The 18,530-nt window shown below is 41.4% G+C and overlaps 1 protein-coding gene across 2 annotated transcripts in view; it reads left to right on the top strand.

Annotated features, from left to right (window-relative positions):
- Positions 1-18,530, top strand: part of LOC117831435 (unconventional myosin-XVIIIb) — a 47,122-nt gene that overhangs the window by 7,586 nt on the left and 21,006 nt on the right. Inside the window, exons 2-26 of one of the 2 annotated variants that reach the window (XM_034710131.1) lie at positions 556-702; positions 1,083-1,532; positions 1,656-1,719; positions 2,359-2,471; positions 2,574-2,741; positions 2,870-3,080; positions 3,154-3,296; positions 3,394-3,494; positions 6,374-6,437; positions 6,993-7,137; positions 9,623-9,793; positions 10,430-10,520; positions 10,622-10,814; positions 12,481-12,561; positions 13,962-14,082; positions 14,206-14,353; positions 14,483-14,666; positions 14,746-14,896; positions 15,845-15,954; positions 16,146-16,211; positions 16,295-16,423; positions 16,526-16,669; positions 16,790-16,879; positions 17,000-17,119; positions 18,190-18,295. In XM_034710131.1, coding sequence (XP_034566022.1) covers positions 1,158-1,532; positions 1,656-1,719; positions 2,359-2,471; positions 2,574-2,741; positions 2,870-3,080; positions 3,154-3,296; positions 3,394-3,494; positions 6,374-6,437; positions 6,993-7,137; positions 9,623-9,793; positions 10,430-10,520; positions 10,622-10,814; positions 12,481-12,561; positions 13,962-14,082; positions 14,206-14,353; positions 14,483-14,666; positions 14,746-14,896; positions 15,845-15,954; positions 16,146-16,211; positions 16,295-16,423; positions 16,526-16,669; positions 16,790-16,879; positions 17,000-17,119; positions 18,190-18,295 — 3,289 coding nt within the window. In that variant the 5' untranslated portion in view covers positions 556-702; positions 1,083-1,157. Of the gene's footprint in view, positions 1-555; positions 703-1,079; positions 1,533-1,655; positions 1,720-2,358; positions 2,472-2,573; positions 2,742-2,869; positions 3,081-3,153; positions 3,297-3,393; positions 3,495-6,373; positions 6,438-6,992; positions 7,138-9,622; positions 9,794-10,429; positions 10,521-10,621; positions 10,815-12,480; positions 12,562-13,961; positions 14,083-14,205; positions 14,354-14,482; positions 14,667-14,745; positions 14,897-15,844; positions 15,955-16,145; positions 16,212-16,294; positions 16,424-16,525; positions 16,670-16,789; positions 16,880-16,999; positions 17,120-18,189; positions 18,296-18,530 lie in introns of both variants that reach the window. The other variant, XM_034710130.1, reaches the window with a different exon arrangement.

Below are 18,530 nucleotides of genomic sequence, written 5' to 3'. Positions count from 1 at the left end.
ACATCATCAAAGACAGAATTCTGACACCATCAAAGACAGAATTCTGACATCATCAACAGAATTATGACATCATCAAAGTCAGAATTATGACATCATCACAGAATTCTGGAATTCTGTCTTTGATGATGTCAGAGTTCTAGAACACCTGCTGTTGCTCTCCATACAGACTGTTTTTCCTGCTGACACCTGATTGGTGGATACTACTCAGACTACAGACAGAGACCAGAACCCTTCTCAGACTAAAACCCAGAGAGTTAGACCTTTAAGATGGACACCAAATATGAATTTCTGACTTTCTCTCACATGTTGAAACAAGGATGCAGAACTATTAACCACTCCTGACATCTATCAGTGCCTGAAAATATGCTTTCAGGGTCTGAGTGTTTAACTTTACCCTCTGAATTACCAGCATTACCTTTCTTTGTTTGAGCCTGACGTGAATGCATGAGACGTAAAAAAAAAAAGCAAAGCATGTAGAGTTTTGGCGTTTTCAGATTTTATGACTTCCTCTTTCTGTTTATTTCAACCTGCTCGTCTCCGTCCTTCACACAACAGATAAAGGAGGAGAAAACACCGGTAGCCGCAGCCGTCCCTCCTCCTCCTCCTCTGTCGGCTCTGCCGGGCGGCTTCCTCAAACAACTGGTCCGAGACTCAGAGAAGGAGACCAAGCAGAAAGAGCCGGAGGTCAAAGACGAGAAGACAGTGAGGGATCACTCCATCATCACATGGAATTTATAAGACTCTGTTTCCCCCTTATGCTAAGCTAGGCTAATTAGTATTGTACAAAAACTTGTTACATCTCAGAGTGTCTCAAAAAAAAATGTCTGGCAAAAATATTTGTTGGTCACATTTTATGTTTGATATGACGATATGGTTTGGTTGAGTTTTAGCATTGGCCAGTTAGCTGGGCTAGCTGGTTTCCCCCAGTTTCAGGTCCTTATGCTAAGCTAAGCTAAGTTCCAGCTTTAAGTTAATGCTGTCATCAATGGTATCAAACTTCTCGTCTCACTCTCAGGAAGAAACTGAATCAGGAGATACTTCTCTAATAGTTCTTTTCAAACCTTTCTTTATTTCTCCAGCAGCCGAGCAAACTGAGCGACAACCTGGTGCAACAGTTCCTCCTCCCAGATCAGACTCCCCCGATCCTCGAGGCCGAGATGGCGCTCCGAGCCGAGCAGCTTCTCAACAACAGCAAGCAAGGACGCAACTCGGCCCACTCAGACAACAGCTCATCGTCTCAGAGGCTCATAGTCACACCTGAACAGGAACCCAGACAGGTGACTCCAGAGCCACCGAAGAGGCATCAGACTGAGGCGAGATCAGAGAGAAGCCAGAAGAAGAGGACGGAGGAGAGACAGAAGGAGAGGATGGAGGAGAGGCAGAAGGAGAGGACGGAGGAGAGGCAGGAGAAGGAGAGGATAGAGGAGGTGAAGCAGGTGAAGCTGGTGGAGAAGAAAGAGAAGGGGATGGAGGAGAGGCAGGAGCCAGAGGGACGGCAAGCAGACACAACTGTGACAGAGCAAGTCAGGGAGGTCTGTACGAGGGTTGGATTCATCCATGAGTTTCTGGATCCACATCTTATCCTCTAACTGGAGGAAACCTCTCAGCTCTTCTGTGTTTGTCTGAAATCCTCCAATCCCTTGTTTCTCCTTCAGGTTAGAGACGTGTGGTATGAAGCTGGGACTGTGTGGTACGTCCATAAGGATGGTTTCTCTCTGGGTGAGTCATAAACAAACACACTCTCACTAACTGCACACAAAATGATTTATTCTACACAGATAATAAACCTTAACAAAGAAACTTAAACTTTATTGATTAAAACACTGAACGTACTTGGACCATGTAGGAGAGTGTAACAGTTTTTATCCTCCATCAGTCTGACATGACCACTCTGTGATAACAGTAGGGATGTATAGTCGTATGATTTTAGATCCTCTCCAGTGAAAACATGGATATAATCTCATTGTATGGAGACCAACATGTGTGTGGATTAGCCGAGTCCTCTGATAATCCACAAAGAATCTCTGCTGATCCTTTAGTCTGTTATTTTACCTCCGCATCATGTTACACATCAGATACACATCTCCTCTCTCCTGACTCCATCTGCTGTTTTTAATCCAGCGAGTTACCTCATCCACCCGTCCAGTTACTGCTCTTTATAATCCCATCAGACCTCCATATCACCACCCAGCCCTGACCTCTGACCCCCCCTCGTGTTCATGCATGAAGGGATCAGAGAAAAGATTAAAACGCTCACTCATGAACGTATACAGCGTCCGTTAAGTGTTTCTGTATCCGTCCAATCAGGGAGAGAGTTTGATATCTGTGCTCTGATTGGTCGGTTTGTACTCGTTTTAGCCACTCAGTTAAAACCGGATGAAGGCACACCTGAGCTCCCAGAAGGCAGAGTGAGAGTCCGCCTGCAGACCGATGGATCTCTGCACGACGTCACACAGTACGAGATCGAAAAGGTACGAAGAAGAAAGTGTTGATTTAAAGGGACACTACGTGATTTTTCTACAGATGAGAAAGGTAAATCAGTGTGACTCCCTCTTCCTCCTCCTCCTCCTCAGTGTAATCCTGCAGACCTGGACCTGTGCGAGGACCTGAGCGACCTGCAGAGCGTGAATGAATGTGGCGTGCTGCACACGCTCACCAGCCGAGCTAAAGCTAACATGCCGCTAACACACGCCGGACCAAACCTGCTGAACTTCTGGCCTCCGTTACAGACGCACAGCAAGGTGAGGAGTCGACTATCACACCCTGAAGTCACATGTTTTAATCTGACATCTAACCATTTCTTCTTCTTCTTCTTCTTCTTCTTCTTCTTCTTCTTCTTCTTCTTCTTCTTCTTCTTCTTCTCTGTCAGACTCCAAAGTCTCGGCGAGGGGAGTCTTTGTGGGACGCTCCCCCGGCCCTGGCTGCTCTGGTGAAACGTGTGTACGTGTCCATGGTGGGGACCAGGAGGGACCACAGCGTGTGTGCGGTGGGACGCAGCGGCACAGGAAAGACGACGGCGTGTCAGGCCTTCACGCTCGCTCTGCTCAAACAGGCGGGAACCATCGGGGAGAAGTTGAGCGGTGAGTGGAGGAGGAGGAGTTTAAACCCTCCCTCTACAGACCTTTGGTTCATCTCTGTCTCTCTCATCCTCAGTGGAGCGCGTTCAGGCCATGTTCACCGTCCTCAGGTCGTTCGGCTGTGTGAGCTCGCAGCACAGCGACGCCTCCTCTCGCTTCGCCATGGTCTTCTCTCTGGACTTTAACCACGCGGGACAGGCTGCTGCCGGACACCTACAGGCACGAAACACACACACACCTTAAACACACAGAGTCCCACTCAGCTGTGCTCAAAGTCACTCATGTCTCCTTTTTGTCTCCTCGGTCTCTTCATCAGACGATGATGATGGACAAATGGAAAGTGTGTCAGAAAACTCCAGGAGAGAGTAACTTCCTGGTCTTCTCTCAGATGCTGGGAGGACTCAGCACAGAGATGAGGTACGTCAGATTAAAACAGGGTTCAGGTTTACTCATTTCAAATGATGCAACTTTAAACTTTTATTTCACTGCTGTTATGATCGACTACAGAAACCCTTAAAGGACATGATTCAAGACATCATATTTTTTTCCTTATCTCAAGATCGCAACTTATTGTTCTCGTCATCTTAAGATCGCAACTTATTGTTCTCGTCATCTTAAGATCGCAACTTATTGTTCTTGTCATCTAAAGATTGTAACTTATTTTTCAAGTTATTTCAAGATTGTAACTTTTTGTTGTTGTCTAAAGATCGTAACTTATTTTCTCGTCATCTCAAGATAGTAACTTATCTTTCTCGTCATCTTAAGATCTTAACTTATTGTCCACTTTAACTAAAGATCGCAACTTTTTTTTCTCATTATCTAAAGATTGTAACTTATTTTTTTCCTTATCTCAAGATCGCAACTTGTCTTTCTCGTCGCATAAAGATCGCAACTTATTTTTCTTGTCATCTTAAGATCGCAACTTGTCTTTCTCGTCATCTCAAGATCGCATCTTATTTTTCTCTTCATCTCAAGGTCGCATCTTATTTTTTTCGTTATCTGAAGATTGCAACTTATTCTTTCGTTATCTCAAGATCAGAACTTTTGTTCTCGTTATCTAAAATTCGTAACTTGTCTTTCTCGTCATCTAAAGATTGTAACTTATTTTACTCGTTATCTAAATTCGTAACTTGTCTTTCTCGTCATCTAAAGATCGTAACTTATTTTACTCGTCATCTTAAGATCACAACTTATTTTTTGTAATCTCAAGATTGCAACTTTTTCGTTTTCTTGTCATCTAAAGATCGTAACTTATTTTTCTCGTTATCTCAAGATCGTAACTTATTTTCTAGTCATCTTAAGATCTTAACTTATTGTCCACTTTAACTAAAGATCGTAACTTTTTTTTCTCATTATCTAAAGATCGTAACTTATTTTTGTCCTTATCTCAAGATCGCAACTTGTCTTTCTCGTCGCCTAAAGATCGCAACTTATTTTTCTTGTCATCCTAAGATTGCAACTTGTCTTTCTCGTCATCTCAAGATCGCATCTTATTTTTTTCGTTATCTCAAGATCGTAAATTATTTTCTCGTCATCTTAAGATCTTAACTTATTGTCCACTTTAACTAAAGATCGCAACTTTTTTTTCTCATTATCTAAAGATTGTAACTTATCTTTTTCCTTATCTCAAGATCGCAACTTGTCTTTCTCGTCGCCTAAAGATCGCATCTTATCTTTCTCTTCATCTCAAGATCGCATCTTATTTTTTTCGTTATCTGAAGATTGCAACTTATTCTTTCGTTATCTCAAGATCAGAACTTTTGTTCTCGTCATCTAAAGATCGTAACTTATTTTACTCGTCATCTTAAGATCACAACTTATTTTTTGTAATCTCAAGATTGCAACTTTTTCGTTTTCTTGTCATCTAAAGATCGTAACTTATTTTTCTCGTTATCTCAAGATCGTAACTTATTTTCTAGTCATCTTAAGATCTTAACTTATTGTCCACTTTAACTAAAGATCGTAACTTTTTTTTCTCATTATCTAAAGATCGTAACTTATTTTTGTCCTTATCTCAAGATCGCAACTTGTCTTTCTCGTCGCCTAAAGATCGCAACTTATTTTTCTTGTCATCCTAAGATTGCAACTTGTCTTTCTCGTCATCTCAAGATCGCATCTTATTTTTTTCGTTATCTCAAGATCGTAAATTATTTTCTCGTCATCTTAAGATCTTAACTTATTGTCCACTTTAACTAAAGATCGCAACTTTTTTTTCTCATTATCTAAAGATTGTAACTTATCTTTTTCCTTATCTCAAGATCGCAACTTGTCTTTCTCGTCGCCTAAAGATCGCAACTTATTTTTCTTGTCATCCTAAGATTGCAACTTGTCTTTCTCGTCATCTCAAGATCGCATCTTATTTTTTTCGTTATCTGAAGATTGCAACTTATTCTTTCGTTATCTCAAGATCAGAACTTTTGTTCTCGTTATCTAAAATTCGTAACTTGTCTTTCTCGTCATCTAAAGATCGTAACTTATTTTACTCGTCATCTAAAGATTGTAACTTATTTTACTCGTCATCTAAAGATCTCAAATTATTTTCTTGTCATCTCAAGATCGTAACTTATTTTCTTGTCATCTCAAGATCGTAACTTATTTTCTTGTCATCTCAAGATCGTAAATTATTTTCTCGTCATCTTAAGATCTTAACTTATTGTCCACTTTAACTAAAGATCGCAACTTTTTTTTCTCATTATCTAAAGATTGTAACTTATCTTTTTCCTTATCTCAAGATCGCAACTTGTCTTTCTCGTCGCCTAAAGATCGCATCTTATCTTTCTCTTCATCTCAAGATCGCATCTTATTTTTTTCGTTATCTGAAGATTGCAACTTATTCTTTCGTTATCTCAAGATCAGAACTTTTGTTCTCGTTATCTAAAATTTGTAACTTGTCTTTCTCGTCATCTTAAGATCACAACTTATTTTTTTGTAATCTCAAGATTGCAACTTTTTCTTTTTCTTGTCATCTAAAGATCGTAACTTATTTTTCTCGTCATATCAAGATTGCAACTTATATTACTCGTGGTCTCAAGATCACAACTTGTTTGTCTCGTCATTCCCAGATAATAATCTTTGTTTTATTGAGATAATGAGAATAAAAAGACGTTAAAACAGAAAGTAACTTATATTAATCATGTCTCCTTAAGGCTTCCGTATCGGACATATCAAACTTTATTCTCCACGACTTTTTGAAGGATTTATTTACTTATTATTCGTCCAGATTTAATAAAAGGTGCTACAGTTTTTATAACACCTGCATGCTCCTGAAACTTCTCCTGTGTGTGTTTCCTCCTCAGGACGGAGCTGCAGCTTCATCAGCTTCCTGAGTCCAACTCTTTTGGAATCGTTCATCCTACGAAGGTCAGCGAGTCTGGCTCTGAACGACCTCCAGAGCCTGACTGACTCTTTACATTTAGACTCAATCTGTTTGCAGCTGATAGATTTTCCTCTGACTGTTTGAGCGACTCTTTCATACATCAAGGTCTTATCCACAGTTTGCAGCTCACATCTGTATGTCTAAATTAGACTCTGCCTCCATCCAGGACTCTTAAAGGACTCTCTAAGTCCAAAGTTTACAGCTCAGATTTCTGTTATATAAAACAAACTTTGGAAACAGAACTCTCCTCTGCAGTGATTTGCAGTGATTGCCTCCTTACAGAACACATCTCTGGAGCAGCGTGAATTTGCATCAGACTAATTCTGAGAACACATCCTGGATGTTTGCGCTGGCGTAGGGATGTGAACGCACGGGGAATAAAAATAAGATAAACAAGAGAAGGTTTGTAAAGAGGAGGAAATCCTGCTGTGAAGACAGACTCAGACTGTGACGGGGAGATGAGATGTGACTCAGCTGTTCTTCCTCCTTATTAAGAGGCTGATTTCATCCCTCCTCTTCCTCCCTGTGTTTGTTGTCAGGTTGAGGAGAAGCAACGTGCGTCGGTCGCCTTCACCAAGCTGCTGACTGCCATGGAAACGCTGGGCTTCTCGTCCGGCGAGCAGAAGGCGATCTGGCATGTTCTGGCTGGTATTTACCATCTGGGAGCCGCCGGGGCCTGCAAAGGTAACACTGACTCATCATCTTCATCATGGCTCAGTTAACCCTGCAGTAACACAGACTTAAAGGACCCTTATGTGACAGGAAGCACTTTATTAATCCTGAGAGAAGTTAATGTGCAGCAGCTGAAGCACAAAGAATCCACATAATGCAGAATTAGCATGAATATCTCAACTCAACTTTATTTATAAAGCACCTTTAATACATAAAAACATGTAGCCCAAAGTGCTTCAGAGTAACAGACAGTAAGAAAACAACAGCAATGGTAAAATTATAAAAGGCATGATTAAAAAAGGAAAATACTTCACAAAATAAAAGAAAATCAGTAAAGTATAATTATTAAAATAAGTAAGAGTGGAAAGAAAAGTTAAAAATAAGGAAGAGTTAACAAGATCAGATGAACACAAGAAATTAATAAGATAAATAAATACATGTTAAAACAATGGTTTAGATAATAATGATTCAAATAATAGAAATAATAATAATAACAATGCAGTCCAGGGCTAAAATAAACTACTCCAAATTAAAAGCTAGATTAAAAAGGTAAGAATATAACTGTTTTAAAGTTATAAATTACACATTTCCTTCTTTTTTAAAATGTTTATAACAATATAAAACTACAAAACAACAACATAGACAACCTCTCAAACTGAAATATGTAGTTTATAAACTTTAAAACCTGTAGTTTCAGACATTTTTTACTTCAAGTTGCATTAAATGTAAGGAGTTTTCATGTTGTGTCGGTTTTGGCGCCCTCTTTTGGATGAATATGGGTTTCTGGCATAAAGACTACATTTCCCATGAGCACCCTCCCCCAGCGTTCTACGTGACATGCTCATATCTCCCTCATATCGCCTCATGAACGTGAACGTGAGGCACGAGAGCGTAGTTCGACAAACGGCTGACGTTCCAAAAGGTCCGAGAGTTACCGAGAGTTACCGAGCGCTGTGTTTACGACAGCCGAAGTCGGATTTACGGCAGCTGACAGGCTAATGAAGCTAGCAATTTATGTGCTGATGAAGCTAGCTTTAGTTTAATGACCAAACATGGACAGATTTCAACCGGATAAAGACTGGTATGGATTCAGAGAGGTGTAGATTTTAAAGAAAGGATGATAATTCACTTGTTGTGTTTGTTTAGGTTTAGTAATTCAACTTTAGAGGATGTTAAAACCTTTATCAACCACTATGCTAACACATAGTCTTTATAAAGCAGATTTCCTCTCTGTGTGTTTTGGTGTTTAAGTCAGAATTTTAAACTCATATTTAGCCAAAAAATTAAACTTTAATGTGTTTTTTAAGTTTTCATAACTTCATATTTCTCCTTTTAGGTTTTTATAATTTAAAACTTAACACACATATATGCTTTTTGTAAAGCTGTGCACACTGAAAATAACATTTCTCCACAGTTAGCTTCAAAATATAAAAATGTAGAGTGAATTTTTAAAAGTCACTTTTTTAAATTCACATTTAGAGGAATATTTATGATCTTCCTCGAATTTAATTTTGCTGTAAAAAATGTATTAAGTTAAAATCACTGTTAAATAAAAATTCGAAATATAAATGTAAATGTTAGATATACATTTAAATGTTAAATATAAATCTAAGTTACTACTGTGAAGTCTGTATCGCTTTCTGAAGCTTTTATTTTCATATTTCCGCTAGGCAGCAGTGTGAATTTGTATATCAGCTAAATATTTAGGATCACAGAGCAACATTTAACATTTATATTTATATTAAATTTTATATTTAACATTAAATATTTATATTTATATTACATTTTTAGATATAGATTTAACATTTATATTTATATTTAACATTTATATTTAACATTTAGATTTAGATTTAACATTTAGATTTAGATTTAATTTTTATACTTAGACTTTGTTTTTAGATTTATATTTAATTTTTAGATTCATATTTAACATTTAATTTTATATTTATATTTAATGAAATAAGCATTTGGTTTTAACAGTGATTTAAGTTTATATATTTAACAAAATTAAATGTGAAGAAGATCACAAATGTTCTGTTAATTGTGATAAAAAAAGTGACTTTTTAAAAATTCACCTCACATTTTTATGTTGTTTGGAGCTAAATGTGGAGAAATGTTATTTTTGGTGTGCACAGCTTTACAAACGGCGCCTCATACATATGACCCTGAAAAATAACTATTTAAAGTGACTGCTTTGTATTTTCCCTAATTGCATTGATTTATTTTATTTTACAGATTTATCAAACTCTTTTTTTTCTCCATCCTTCCGTACATCCTTTACATGAAGTAATAAGTAAAAATATGTGAAATGTGTTTCTTTTTCAATATTATCTTATATATAATCCTTTTTTCATACTGACTCTAAAAAGCTGCTGACTCACTTTTCCCTCCTCTGAAATGATTGATTTTCTATCTCAGTGGTTAAATCCTCCCCTCCTCTCACTCTTTGTTGTAACCGTGTCCTCTCTCTCTCTCTCTCTCTCTCTCTCTCTCTCAGTGGGAAGGAGACAGTTTGTGAGCTTTGACAGCGCTCAGGTGGCGAGCGGCGTGCTGGGATGCGAGGGAGAGGAGCTGCAAACCGCTGTCTTCAAACATCACCTCCGACAGCTGCTGCAGAAAGCCACCGGGGGCAGCAGAGAGAGGAACAATGCTGCTGAGGCAGAGGAGGGTGAGACACAAACACACTCACACAGGAATCATTAAGTCAGGTCCTTGTTCCAGTTTTTTATTTCATGCACGGTGAAGCAGTGTTTGTAATCATCCTGCAGAGTAAAGGCCGTAAAATCAGAGTCTCGGACGGTCAGTGAACTTAAAGGAAGTCAGGGAAAGTTTATTTTAAGGAGAGATTTAAAAGTGACCACACGTCTGCTCACCTGATTTCCCCAGGCAGCTCATCCCTAAGCTCCAGGCTCTGACAGTAAACACTCTGTCACCCCGAGTTTTCAGCTCAGCCTCAGGGACGGATGAAAAGCTTCCACCCTAAGGATCTGAGGCTGCGAGCTGACAAACTCGTACGTGACCGAGAGGACAGATATGTAGCATGAAGAGCCGTGAAGGTCAGCTGTGAGATCTTTGAACCTAGTGAGGTGAGATGAAGGCGTGTGAGATCGTCTCTTCTTCTTTAAAGGATGAAAAGGATCAGGTTTAGTTTCACTAGTTCTGCTGTTCATCCTGTCTCTTGATAAACTCATCAAAAGGCCCAAAACTCTTGTGTAAGAAGTGTTAATGTCCTCACTGTGTGTGTGTGTGTGTGTGTGTGTGTGTGTGTGTGTGTGTGTGTGTGTGTGTGTGTGTGTGTGTGTAGGTCCCAGGCTGACGGCAGTTCAGTGTGTAGAAGGGATGGCTGCTGGACTCTACGAGGAGCTCTTCACCTCCGTGGTCTCTCTGATCAACAGGTAGGACCAGAGTCCCCGTCCCTTCCAGCTCGTCCCCCCTCTCTGACACGTTACTGATTGTGTTGTTTGTGTTGTTTGTGTTGTTTGTGTGTTTCCTGCAGAGCTCTGAGTAACCAGCAGCTGACCCTGGCCTCGGTGATGGTCGTGGACACGCCCGGTCTGAGGAACCCGAGACACTTGGCGGAGGAGCGAGCGGCCGGCTGGTCCGAGCTCTGCCACAACTACCTGCAGGAGAGGCTGCTGGAGCACTACCACACACACACCTTCACACACACACTGGAGAGATACACACAGGTAACACACACACACACACACACACACACACACACACACACACACACACACACACACACACACACACACACACACACACACGCTGGAGAGACAGACACAGGTAACACACACACATACCAACGTGAGGGAGGGAGGAAGAGATGAAAGGATGAAGGGACTAAAGGATGGAGGGACACAAGGATGAAGGGATGAAGGGACAAAAGGATGAAGGGATAAGGGGACACAAGGAGGAAAGGAAGAAGGGACAAAAGGATGTAGGGAAGAAGGGATGAAAGGACAAAGGGATAATTGGACACAGGAATGAAGTGACTAAATGAAGAAGGGACCAAAGCCTAGAGGGATTAAGGGACAAAAGGATGAAGGGACACAAGGAGAAAAGAAGGGACAAAGGGATGGAGGGACAAAAGGATGAAGGGGCAAAAGGAAGAAAGGATGAAAGGATGAAGCTCGTCTTCTCTCCGTCCCGTCAGGTCTCGTCTCTCCGTCCCGTCAGGTCTCGTCTCTCCGTCCCGTCAGGTCTCATCTCTCTGTCCCGTCAGGTCCCGTCTGTCCGTCCCGTCAGGTCTCATCTCTCTGTCCCGTCAGGTCCCGTCTGTCCGTCCCGTCAGGTCTCATCTCTCTGTCCCGTCAGGTCCCATCAGGTCCCGTCAGGTCTCATCTCTCTGTCCCGTCAGGTCTCATCTCTCTGTCCCGTCAGGTCCCGTCTGTCCGTCCCGTCAGGTCTCATCTCTCTGTCCCGTCAGGTCCCGTCTGTCCGTCCCGTCAGGTCCCGTCTGTCCGTCCCGTCAGGTCTCATCTCTCTGTCCCGTCAGGTCTCGTCTGTCCATCCCATCAGGTCTCGTCTCTCCGTCCCGTCAGGTCCCGTCAGGTCCCGTCAGGTCCCGTCAGGTCCCGTCAGGTCCTGTCTGTCCGTCCCATCCGGTCTCGTCTGTCCGTCCCATCAGGTCTCATCTGTCTGTCCCGTCAGGTCTCGTCTGTCCGTCCCTGCAGAGCTCTGATTAGGTCCTTATCATAATGTGTGAGACCGTCCTGTGAGAGGAGGAACTTCCATGTTCTCTACCTGGAAGGTGTCACTTCCTCAATGTCAGTTTGTTCTGCAGGAGCACAAAAGCTTTTCCTCCCTCCGACTGTGAAAGGATTAAAACAGGGATTACAGAGTCCCACAGAGACGAGACCGAGGACTCTGTCTGCACCGGTTTCTGCTGCTCCAAAGGAAACCAGACAGAACTAACAAGAGCGTCATTTAAAGACAGGAAACACATTTCATTCTTCTGCTGCTGTGAAATAGAATTCTAATCCTTCAGGCTTTAAGCAGCTCACACATCACATTGTGTTTGAAGGGATGGGGGGAAAGTGGCTAACTGGATTTAATGAGCTGTAATGGCAGCACGGGTCCAGGAGGGGCAAGGTTAGCCCGACAGTTTGTATAGACTGAGTATATCTAAAGATCAAACATCATCTTCATTATCACTGGTGCAGAGACAAATGAGAGAGAGAGCTCAGGACGCTGTGAACAAAGACCAGGTCTCCACTGAGCTCTGTGTTTGAATATGTGAGGAGAGAGAAGGTAGAATAGTCTCCTCACTGAACGTCCTGTAACAGACTTTAATCTGGGCAGAGTCTCAGAGCTGCAGGTGATGAGATGTTTCCTCTGTTTGTGTTTCAGGAGAAGATCCGGGTGGATGTAGAGAGTCCGGAGAAGAGTCCGGCGGAGGTGGTGTCCGCCATCGACCAGCCGCCTCCACAGGTACTCAAAGGTTTACTGAAGTATGACCTCTGAGGTAACCCTGACCCCGAGAGCAGCGTGCAGATATCAGATAAAAACATGACTCAAATTCTTCTTCTTCTTCTTCTTCTTCTCCTTTTATTCTTACTATCAGTATTATTATAATCAGGATTCTTATTATTTTTTAAATTATTATTATTATTTTATAATTAGTATAATTATTACTGTAAGTATTATTATTAATATCACCAGGATTATTATTATTATTTTATTATTATGCTAATTATTATTATCATCATCTTTATATGGATTATTGTTTTAAATATTATGATTAAAATAATAATATTACTTAATATTACTATCAATATAATACAATAATATTAGTTATTCTTATCATTATAATACAATTATTATTATCATTTTCATTATTATTTTTATAATATGATAATAATAATAATTATAATTGTTATTATCACCATTGTCTTGATTTTGATTATAACATTCATTATTATTATTATTATTGTTTTTATTTTTAGTATTAACATTTTTGCATTATTGTTTTTATTATTTTTTATTATAATCAACATTATTATTATCATTATTTTTAATTAGTCAAACTTATTAATAACCAATAATATTACTCTTACCATTAACATTATTATTATTTACATTACTATAATTATTTTTATTTACAGTATTAATATTCCTAACCATGTCATTATTATTTTTATATTATTATTATTATTATTATTATTATTATTATTATTATTATTATTATTATTATTATTATTATTATTATTATTACTACAGCATTATTACTACAGCATTATTTTTGGAGCTCATCCCTGGGTCTTAATGTCAGGTTTTCTCCCTCTCTGCTGTTTTGCTCTTCTTCTGTTATAGAAGTGCAACCTTACGTCTCTAAAAAAGCTTTAACATTAAAGGTTTGAATTATTAGTACGATGTGAAATCTTCAGAAGATGATAAATGATGAGAGATGACACCGGACAGGAGAGTCAGAATGTTGTTGTTTCAGACTCATTTTCAAAGTAAAATCCGTCAAAACAAGGAAGACTGAGCGTCAAGCTGTTTGAGTCCAGATAAGAAAAGAGAGGAGTTGATGAAAATGTTAATATATTAAAGTTTTATCCCAAGGCTGTGTGTGTGTGTGTGTGTATGTATGTGTGTGTGAGTGTGTGAGAGAGACTGTGTGACCTGCTGTTACCTCTGGAGGAGATAAATACGTTGAATGCTCCTCTCTTCTCTTTCCCCTCCGTCCACCAGCTGACGGAGCCAGACTGTCTCAGAGCTTTGGCTCACTTTGCACTTATTTTTCTCTTTCTATGGTAATTATATATTCTGACGTGTGTGTGTGTGTTTCTCTTTGTGTGTGTGTTTCTGTGTGTGTGTGTGTGTGTAAGGTCCGAGCAGCAGATGGAGACCCCAGAGGTCTGTTATGGGTTCTTGATGAGGAGATGGTGACACCAGCCTCCAGTGAGAACAGCGCCTTGGAGAGAGTCTGCCAGTATTACAGCAACACGGGTACAAAACCTGCTGCACACAAACACACACACACACACACACACACACACACACACACACACACACACACACACACACACACAGTCATTTATAGTGTGTGTGATCCTGTGAATGTTCCTGCAGTGCGTCAGTGCGAGCAGCCGCTGCAGTGCGAGGTGAACCACCTCACGGGCTGCGACCCGATCCGCTATGACCTGACGGGCTGGTTCGGTCTGATCCAGAACAACCCGTCTGCTCTGAACGCCATCTGTGTGCTCCAGAACTCCTCCATGTGAGTCTGCTGTCTGAGTAAACATCCAATAATAGTCTCCTGCCGTCTGATTGGTCAGAAGACGAACACACTCACTCCATCACGTTGTCCCCGTGTGCTGACTCCCCTCGTGTCTCTTGTGTCCCTCAGAGGAGAGGTGAAGGCCATGTTCACCCCCAGAGTCTCCCTGCCCCCTCTGTGTCGTGGTCTTGGGGGTCTGGAGGGAGCCAGCCAGCGCTCGCTGCAGAGAAACGGCACCATCAGGAAGACGTTCAGCGGAGGGATGGCGGCCGTGCGCAGACACTCCCAGTGCATTGCCGTCAAGCTGCAGGCGGTAAGTCCTCCTCCTGCTTCATCATCCCCTCAGAGTACCGCTGTAGTATCAGGACTCAGGTAATGTCTCCGCCCTGCAGGACGCTCTGGTGAACCTGATTCGTCGAGCCCGGCCGGTGTTCCTGCAGTGTGTGAACGCCAAGTGTGACAGCGGGAGCTTTGACGTCGCGGCGCTCAGGACGCAGCTTCACTCCACGCAGATCCTCTCCGCCCTGCAGATCCACCGAACAGGTCAGCACGCCGTCTACACGTATACTCTGCTCTTAATAGATGCACTTGTTTGTTCTCTATCATCACTCCATCAGGCTACAAATGAAAAGAATGATGCAAACTCAAAACTTTTGGAAAGTTAAAAAGTTGGTAGTGCATTTGGACCAAGAGTTCCGGGGTCTTTTAGCCCCCTGAACTACTTTCCCCTGAACTAAAAGGTTCCTGGTCCCCCATTGTTGTCTGCATGTGCGGGCTGAAGTCCCGGGTAGATTAAAGTGACTGCACTACACCACCAGACCAGTAGAGGGCAGTAACACAAAGAGGAAAGCCATTCATCATATGTAATTTTTACTTTTTACCTTGTAAAGCACTTTGGCCAACACTGGTTGTTTTTAAATGTGCTATATAAATAAAGTTGACTTGACTTGACTTGATCACAGATGACACCATAGAAGCAGACGGACAGGCAGGCATCATTATGAGCAACACAACAGTTAGCCTGTTAACATGAAGAGACTCAGCTGGCGCTGTTTTAGATGGTGATATTTCATCACGGATAGAAAAAACAATGACTGTGAATGGTTTTTGAAAAAATTGAAAAAAAAAAAAAAACTTTGAAAAATTTTGAAAAAAAAAAAAATGTGACAAAAAAAATTTTGAAAAAAAAAATTTGAAAAAGAATTTGACAAAAAAAGAAAAAAAAAAGATTTGACAAAATTTTTTGAAAAAAAAAAGATTTGACAAAAAATTTTGAAAAAAAATTTTTTGAAAAAAAAATTTTAGAAACATTTTTTTTTTGAAAGATTTTGAAAAAATATTTTTTGAAAGATTTTGAAAAAAAATTTTTTGAAAAATTTTGAAAAATTTTGAAAAAACATCTCAATCTACCAACTGCCACCAGGACCTCCCAAACCATGTAGGACATCCTCAGTACAGCAAAAAGAGCTTCTTCTTCTTCCTCTCCTCCAGGTTACCCGGAGCACATGAGTCTGAGCGACTTCAGGTGTCACTTCCAGGCGTTGTCTCCTCCTATCATGAAACGTTACGCCTCCATGTTTGTCAGTCACGATGAGAGGAAGGTGAGCAGCTCCACTCGTCGTAGAAACATGATGTTTCTGTCCATCTGTCCTCCTCTGTGTGTCAGATTAAATAATCTGTCCTCCTCTGTGTGTCAGATTAAATAATCTGTCCTCCTCTGTGTGTCAGATTAAATAATCTGTCCTCTTCTGTGTGTCAGATTAAATAATCTGTCCCCTTCTCTGCGCCTCAGGCGGTGGAGGAGCTGCTGGCAGATCTGGACCTGGACAAGAAGAGCATCGTTTTGGGAGCCAGCAGGGTGAGGTTTTAAAATCAAACAGCAGAGCATGAATCCTGCTCCTGAGACCAGATGCATGATGGGATTGTCCCGCTGTGTCTCAGGTGTTCATGAAGAGAGGCGTGCTGCGTTACCTGGAGCAGCAGAGGGATCAGCAGGTCACGGGCTGGCTGGTCCACCTTCAGGCCGCCTGTCTGGGACACCTGGCCCGTCAGATGTACCGAAAACTCAAGGTGAGTCCCCGCTGCAGGAGGAGACGACCAAAGTTGAAGCTCTTGAGGTTTCTCGAACACACTCTTCGTGTGCATGTGTGTGTAATGTGTGTGTGTGAGCAGGTGCAGCAGATGGCGGTCAGGTGTCTGCAGAGGAACATCCGGGCGATGAGAGTGGCGGCGAGGTGGAGCTGGTGGAAACTTTTCTGCAAAGTGCGTCCTCAGCTCGACGTCAACCTGGACAACGAGAGGCTGCGGGCTAAAGAGGTACACACACACACACACACACACACACACACACACACACACACACACACACACACACACACACACATACATGAGGAACTCCCTGTATCCATATATATGTATGATGTTTCATCATGTCAGGACGAGATCTCGGCTCTGAGGCGACGTCTGGAGAAATCAGAGAAGGAGAGGAACGAGCTGAGGCAGAGTGCAGACGGCCTGGAGACCAAGGTCTGTCCTACACACACACACACACACACAAACACACACACACACACACACACACACACACACACACACACACACATACTGAAACACACACACGATGCTCACGTTGTTGTCTCTGTGTAGGTTACAGCCGTGACATCAGAGCTGAGTGATGAGCGTTTCCGTGGCGATGCCGTCGGTAAGGCTCTGGATGTGGAGCGGGCCGAGAGACTCCGACTCAGCAGGGAGAACAAAGACCTGCAGGTAGACCGGGTCACCCAACCCTGTGATGAAACCTCTGTTTTCACCTCCAGGACCCGGCTGTTTATGAAGTTTAATCTGGATTAGGGTAATCCAGATGTGGTAATCTACTCTCTGATCGTCTGGATTACCAGCAATCTGATCAGATTAAAGCTGTCAATTGGATTAAATCTTGAAAACAGGTTGTTCACCATGGAAAAGGATTAAAAACTGAGTGAGACTAGGTAATCCAGTTTTGATTGTAATCTGGATAAAACCTCCAGGTTTTGTTGTTCAAAACTTTTTAACAGGATTAAGAAAAATTTGATTCTAATAATCTGGATTATCTTAATCCAAGTTGAGGGCAGGATGCAGACTGGGTTACAGAAACTACATTTGTTAATCTACTCCTTTATAATCCTGGATTATAAAATATAATCCCTCTTACTTTAACCCTAGATTCCAAAAGAGAGAGCCAGAACCAGATTTTTAAAGATCACCAAGTGTGGATTACCAATAATCTGATCGGATTACAGATATCAAATTGGAAACATGTTATCACAAAAAAAGGCTTACAAATTGGATGAGGTTAGTTAATCCAGATTTGATTTTGATTTGTATGAAACCTCCAGGATTTGTTGTTCAAAACTTTTGATAATCTGGATTATCCTGTTCCTAGTTGAGGGCTGGATTTAGGCTAGATTACAGGGACTAAATGTAGTCAGAGAGGCAGGATGGGATAAACATGATCCAGATACAGATTTTTAAAGATCACTAAATCTGGATTACCAGTAATCTGATTGGATAAAAGCTATCCAAATAATCTGGATTATCCTGATCCGGGTTTACGGCAGGATTAAGGCTGGATTACAGGAGTGAAATGTTATAAAAATCTGTATTAGAATGATCCAGATGTGGTTATCCCTCTTACTTTTGTCCTGGTTTTCATAAGAGAGACGTGATGAGACTAACCTGATCCAGATACAGACTTTTAAAGATTAAATAATCTGGATTACTGGATTAAATCAATCGCATTAAGCCTCTGTAATCAACCCTCCCCCGTATTGTGGTCCGTTTCTATCCTATGACCTCAGGCTCGGCTGGATCAGTGTAAGGTCAGCATGGAGACTCTGGAGAAGCAGCTGGAGGAGGAGAAGCAGAAAGTCCAGATCGCAGAGAGTCAGAAAGGAGCGTGGACAGGTCTGTGGTTTACTTTTCATGCCTCCCTTTTATTTCTGCTCCTGTCAGGTTGCATTCAAAGTCTGAAGAGCTGTCAGATGTTTAGTCCCAGCTTCTTAAAGTCAGGATTTGATCCTCCTTCGTAACTTTATCAGACTCTGAGTCGTTTTTCATCGAGGTCACAGGGAAGAGTTTGTGGTCGAGGACACAGGAGCTCCTCTTTTCCACTTTCCCACCACAGCTCAGGTTTGAAGTG

This window comes from Notolabrus celidotus, chromosome 19 (assembly GCF_009762535.1).
Source record: "Notolabrus celidotus isolate fNotCel1 chromosome 19, fNotCel1.pri, whole genome shotgun sequence".
Classification (NCBI taxonomy): Eukaryota; Metazoa; Chordata; class Actinopteri; order Labriformes; family Labridae; genus Notolabrus; species Notolabrus celidotus.
Note: the sequence above shows the minus strand (reverse complement) of the source record. Positions and strands in the feature narration are given on the sequence as shown.